The following is a 6,296-nucleotide window of genomic DNA, read 5'->3' as shown; positions in this document are numbered from 1 at the left end:
ATACAAATGAACAGAACAAAAGTTCTGTCAAAATTACTGGAAGAATGTTAGACAAAGTTCTGAGAAAGTTTCCTGTTAGCTGGGTAAAACATAAAAATCTGTTGCTATTGTAATTGTATTTTCATTATTCATTTAATCTATGATTTACTAGTAATTACCTCACTAAACTGGTTTCTTTCAAATTATTACACAGCTCTCTGGAATCTTGATTCTGATAGTCACTGACAATTCTGAGGTGTATTATTCCCCGATAACAACCGGTAAAAGTACACATTAACATACAGATCTTCGCCTGTGTCTGGGAATTTACTAATTACCTCACTAAACTGTTTTTATTTCAAATTATTAAGGCTCTCTGGAATACTTGATTCTGATAGTCACTGACAATTCCGAGGTGTATTATTCCCCGATAACAACCGGTAAAACACAGGCTCATCCAGGTAGGCTACTACAAGTCATCTTTCGACTGTTAGTAATTATGCCTGTATCACTCCATTGTCACTGACCAAAATTTTGTGTCTAATTATTTACTTTTGTGGCAAACAAACAACCGGCTGCATATTATCCCAGTAACTTGATTCACAAACCCATTTGATTGCATACTTAAGTGAGCATGATCGATGGCCACAACATTTACATTAGATGACATGAAGCATCTATGCAAAAACTGAATCAAGAAACTCATCCCAGTGTGGAAATTTGGTTTCTGGTTTCTCCTGTCTTTTCTAGGTTACAAGACCACGTATATTGTAGCATCATTATTTTAGTGTAGTTCTTTCTATCCATACTCACCCATATGTTTGCTTTCTCACCAAACATCTTTTCCTTACAGTTGTCATGAACTTGATGAACATATTTCCCTGCCTCTCTTCTTTATTTTGTATAGTACAGTCAGAACACATGAAGTTTGGCTTACTGTATTTGTGCAGCTGTCATCACCTCAATAGTCAATTTCCTTGCCACAGAGCTTTAGCATGTAGTTTCATTAGCTATTCTCACAATGTTTCTTGTATAGATCCACACAGGCCCGGCTCCAGAATCAAATCACAGAGGGTGCTTCTTAAATTAGTGAGGGTGCTCTAACTATATATATATATATAACTATATATATACAGTATATGCTGTCAGACGATTAATCGTGTTTAATCGCATCCAAAATAAGTTTTTGTTTACGTAATATATATGACGATTCCGAGGTGTGTTATTTCCGATAACAACCGGTAAACTACACATTAACATACAGATCTTTGCCTGTGTCTGGGAATTTACTAATTACCTCACTAAACTGTTTTTCTTTCAAATTATTAAGGCTCTCTGGAATACTTGATTCTGCTAGTCACTGACGATTCCGAGGTGTGTTATTCCCCGATAACTATGGTAAAACACAGGCTCATCCAGGTAGGCTACTACGAGTCATCTTTCGACCGTTAATTATGCCTGTATCACTCCATTGTCGCTGATCAAAGTTTCGTGTCTAATTTACTTTTGTGGCAAGCAGCCGTGTAATAATCTGCAATAACAACCGGCTGCATATTATCCCAGCTAATATTTGTCGATCCGCTCATGAAACTAGCGCCACTTTACTACAAAGGCCCTTTCACACCAAGAACGATAACTATAAAGATAATGTAACAAATGTGGGGGATTATTCATTTTGATTGGCTTTGATCTTGCCTACATGAACTTTACACCGTGTCTACACCTGACGCAACAGTTGTCGTGTCGCGCCGCGCCGCAACAGCTAAAGTCTGTCTACACTGGAGCGACAAAGCAACTGTTGAAAATCATTTGAAATTTGTGTCAGTAAGTCATAAATAGAACGCAGCAGCAGTACTGTCGGGAATTTGTCGCGCCGCATCCAGTGTAGACAGCATAATAGGTTCTATTGTATTTTGTCGCGTTGCAGTGACACGGTGTTATGCAGCGCATTCTCTTTCCTATGGACTGAAGGATCACGATTTTGATTGTGCTGTGTGACCACTAGAGGCAGTGCAGTGTTGGAGTGCCACTGGTGTATCGCCGTTTGCTCTAGCAAAGACATACAGAGTTAATGTTTGTTGAATCTACTGTGATGTCTACTTAAATGATGCTCCTTTTCTAATAAATTGTCTTGTTACTTGAGAAGAACTGGTGGTATGACGTACCCTCTGTCCTCCATATAGGTCTGGTATAACCCCCTCTTAAATAAAAACGAGAGGTTTATTACAATAACTATAAAGATAAATATTAGCGTCCGCTATCGTCTGTTTATTCTCAGCGCATGCTCGTCTAAATTCGAGCTGGTGACCGCAGGATTGATTATGATTGGCTGTCAATATTTTTATCGTTCATCAGCTGGAAAAAAAAAAGTTCTGAAAGTGATTCCAACAATATCGTTTCTCTGTGCTTTTATCGTTATAGTTGTGGTGTGGACTCTGCTATTCTTTAATATTGAGAACGATTTTTACACCTAGCCTATGTCTTTATCGTTATCTTTATAGTTATCATTCCTGGTGTGAACGGGCCAACGATAACTGTAAAGATAACGATAGCGTCCACATCAATTGTTCTGTTTATTGTACGCGCTGCAGTAAAGTCTACACTATCATTCACAGTTGAGAAAGTGTTTCCAGCGATGTCGTTTCTCTGTCCTTAGTGGTGGCACTGGCACTCTCTTGAATTGATCGTAATTAGCCTAATGGCCCTTAATTTACACCACAGACTTTCGTTCTCGAATGGGATCTAATGGGACCTAGATATTAGGCCTATTGTTTTTCATAGATACATTAAAACACAAACTGCTTTCCCTTTCCTGTCCTGTTCTCTCACATTACTCCCGTCATTTTTTCTCTCCTCCTCTTATTTTCCCACCTGTGCTGCTGCATATCGAGTTCCAGCCCCCTCCTTTACCTGGAGCGAATTTGCACAAATTCCCCAGCCGCGCATTTGAGAGGGAGGAGATCGGGAGAGGGAGGAGATAGAGCAGGAAAGAATGAGGTTTGAGAGGAGTTTATCCTTAAACACAACATCCAGAGGTAAACAGAAGCGCGAGAAAGAGAGACGGGATTCAACAAATGCGCTAACATATCCATGAAGCTCAAGGGTTGGTTGGCGCGAGGAACACCTGGAACTGTGATTTACCTGGATGAGACGCTGGGGAGAAGAGCGCGGAGAGTGAGCCCTTTGGGATCTGCTAGCAAGGAACAAAAACCAGTAAGCAGGTGAAGTGGTTTGTAGGTGAAACTCCCAAGTGTTCACAGTTTAGCACTTTGTTTTATTAATCTAACATGGCACTGAGTGTTACTGTATCTCTTTCTCTGGATGGAATGTGTCGTTCCCAAGCACCGGAATAGGACAGGTGATGCTAATATAGATATTCCTCAGCGTTCACATGCTTTTGTTTATATTTCATCGTGTGCATTTACGATGTCATCCAGAAAAAAGCGCTGTGGTTTAATTTTCTTAATGCACCAGGTAATAGTTCTGTAAAAATATATTAATTTATTCATAAATGTATTTATGTCGCATGCCATTTGATTAATACTTTTTAAATATTTTAATTTATATTTATAAACAACTATATAGTCTTATTTTATTCATATCATTGGTGTATTTTGTTCTTTTAAAAATACAATTAAATTATATATTATGACATTTACATATGTTATAATATATAATCTGCTAGTTGCGAAGACTCTCACTGTCTATTTGTTTCAGGTCAACATGGTAACAGTATAATGAATGACAGATTTCATGCAAGTGCTTCAAGACTGGTCACTGCCAAGTGACCTCTGTTAATATGGGTTTCATCCTTCATTTCCAGAACAGACTGTCTCTGTGCATTACTCCATCATGGCCGACAGCAAGACAGAAAGAGGTTTGTATTACTGACATGCTTTTATCTTTCAAGCAGCATACTGTATATTTAATTATTTCATTAAATTCATATCCCTTATATGCAGTGATCCAGCGGGTCCAAAGCAAATTTAACCAAAATCTGGTATATAATTTATGATGTATATAATTTATAATGGCATAATTATAAATATATATATATATATATATATATATATATATATACACACAAACAAACATACATACATACACACGCATGCGCACACACTTAAATTACATTTTTCTTGCCAAATGTTAACAGTTATGTTAGGCCAACATCTGAGTATTTCTTCAAAACTTTTTTTTTTTGTATTTTTGGAAGCTGATTTGAAGTCTTCATTTTGTATCAGCTTGAAAATATATCTTTTTTTTTTTCAGTGTTCCAATGCTTGTTTTGTTTGCTTGTTTTTCCCTGAAAAGTCTTTGTATTTGTCTTTATAGAATGTTGCTGTTATGAAATGTGGAAAAAATGACAATTTATTCCACACAGCAATTTTGAGTGTTTGGACTTAATGTCATTAACAATATGATGCTATAGTGTCCATAATTCACACATCGCATGCTAAAGTAATTACAGTAGGAATAACAATCTGTAAACCACTCCAGAAAATTGTGTTAAATGTTTGTATAATACAAGCATTTAATCAACATAAAATAAAAAAATTAAACATAATATTAAACATAAAATTAAATGTTTTTCATATTTCTCACTATTTAGTGTAAAACATGTCTAATTAGGGCATTAAACATGCATTATTAATTATTTAATTAATCTAATGAACGTATTTTTTCATGCAAATAATTACAAACAAAATTATTTATTTTTAAAATATAAAAAATATATATATATTGCCTTTTGAAATTTTCTTTCCTTATACAAATGCTCATTTTAGATGAAAATTTCAGATGGCACTTAGAGGCTTTTGCATCTGAACTCTTCATATATATATATATTCATTTATTCATTTATTTAGCAATACATTTATTTGTGAAGTTTTCCATCTCAAGGCTGAAGATGAACTAGATTTGGGTGTGTGTGTTTAGTACTGGCAGAAAAAAAGCAGTAATATTTCAGGCACACAATTTAAAAACATGTTGGGTGGAATTGTCTCTTATGATAAGATGTGGCTCAGAATTTTCATTCTTGTAAAATGATACATTTCTAACTCTGAAAGTTTTGGATGACATGATGTTCTATTATCTTTTCTCAGGACTCAAATGGGAGGTTCGTGCCAACGAGCGTTATTTTCATCGGTCCTGTCGCCGCAAGTCTTTCCTGTGTTTCCGCTGGGGGCGTTATGCTGTACGTGAGAAACGTTTTGATTCATATTGTCTGGAGAGAAGTAGTTATGGAAGCATTAAACAACATTTGATACCTTTGGGCTGCCACACATATGTTGATGTTTCCAGTGGTGTGACAGCAAGTACCCAGTTTTATTCGTTAGTTTAACACTTTCCTAATGGGTTTTGTTTCCAGGACAATGTGGTGCGGAGCTACAAATACACCCCTCTGACATTTTTGCCCCTTAACCTGTATGAACAGTTCCAGCGAACGGCGAATCTTTTCTTCCTACTTATTGTGGTCTTGCAGGTTTGTGGGTTTTATTTCGCATTTCTGTGGCAGAAAGATTCACGATGCTAATTCACGTTTAAATGCCAAACCCAGTTATTTGACTAGCACATTTTTCCTACGAATACTGAACTAGAATGGCCACCTTGAACTCATGATGAATGAAGCATGCTCTTTTGCAAATAGTGAGTCAAAAACACCTGCTGTTTGAAAAAGACTTTTACATAGACATGGCTAAAAACACCCTCTTACAATAAATAAGATAAATGAGAAATCATAAAAACATCAGTTAGATTGTATAGGGTAAATATTTGAGTTTCAATTCATAAATCTTGGGAGTACTTAACTTATTATTGGCAATGCTATGGTTTATTCTTGACCCCATTTGAGTCTGTACTGGAAATGGCATAATAAATTGGCTCTATAGGACACGTTATATCTTCAATTTTCCAGTATAATCTGGCCATTTTGTGTAAATGTGCTCATATTTTTATGTTTCAAATATGCAAATGCTTGTAGGCTATAAAGTATATTTTATAAAGATCTTAAGCTGTGTGATCATATATATATATGAAAAGATCCACAGTTCTTCATTGAGTTGATTGGAAATTGTGCAGAATGTTAAATATTTTTTATTTATTTTACATCATTTTGTTTCTTTGTTTTAAAGTTTTCAAACTATTCACCCAATATACTGTTGGGTGATTTCCAACTTGATATAAATAATATCATAGTAATTGATTAATATTTATTAATTTATTATTTATAATAATCCAGTATAAGTGTATTAAATTACATATAATTTATTAATAATAATATTCTGAAATAAATTTGTGAATGTGTGAATATTAAC

At 35.3% G+C, this 6,296-nt stretch overlaps 1 protein-coding gene across 1 annotated transcript in view; it reads left to right on the top strand.

Moving 5' to 3' along the window:
* The first annotated feature begins 327 nt into the window (after positions 1–327).
* The window catches only part of atp8b3 (ATPase phospholipid transporting 8B3), a 20,829-nt gene continuing 14,860 nt past the window's right edge, over positions 328–6,296 (top strand). Inside the window, exons 1-7 of the mRNA XM_016540314.1 lie at positions 328–440; positions 1,310–1,398; positions 2,871–2,976; positions 3,076–3,200; positions 3,803–3,856; positions 5,085–5,176; positions 5,351–5,464. Coding sequence (XP_016395800.1) covers positions 3,832–3,856; positions 5,085–5,176; positions 5,351–5,464 — 231 coding nt within the window. The 5' untranslated portion in view covers positions 328–440; positions 1,310–1,398; positions 2,871–2,976; positions 3,076–3,200; positions 3,803–3,831. The remainder of the gene's footprint in view (positions 441–1,309; positions 1,399–2,870; positions 2,977–3,075; positions 3,201–3,802; positions 3,857–5,084; positions 5,177–5,350; positions 5,465–6,296) is intronic.

The sequence above is a fragment of the Sinocyclocheilus rhinocerous genome, unplaced genomic scaffold (assembly GCF_001515625.1).
Source record: "Sinocyclocheilus rhinocerous isolate Xijiao unplaced genomic scaffold, SAMN03320098_v1.1 scaffold1149, whole genome shotgun sequence".
In the NCBI taxonomy this organism is placed as follows: domain Eukaryota; kingdom Metazoa; phylum Chordata; class Actinopteri; order Cypriniformes; family Cyprinidae; genus Sinocyclocheilus; species Sinocyclocheilus rhinocerous.
The sequence above is the reverse complement of the archived record's forward strand: the minus strand, read 5'-3'. Positions and strand labels throughout refer to the sequence as shown.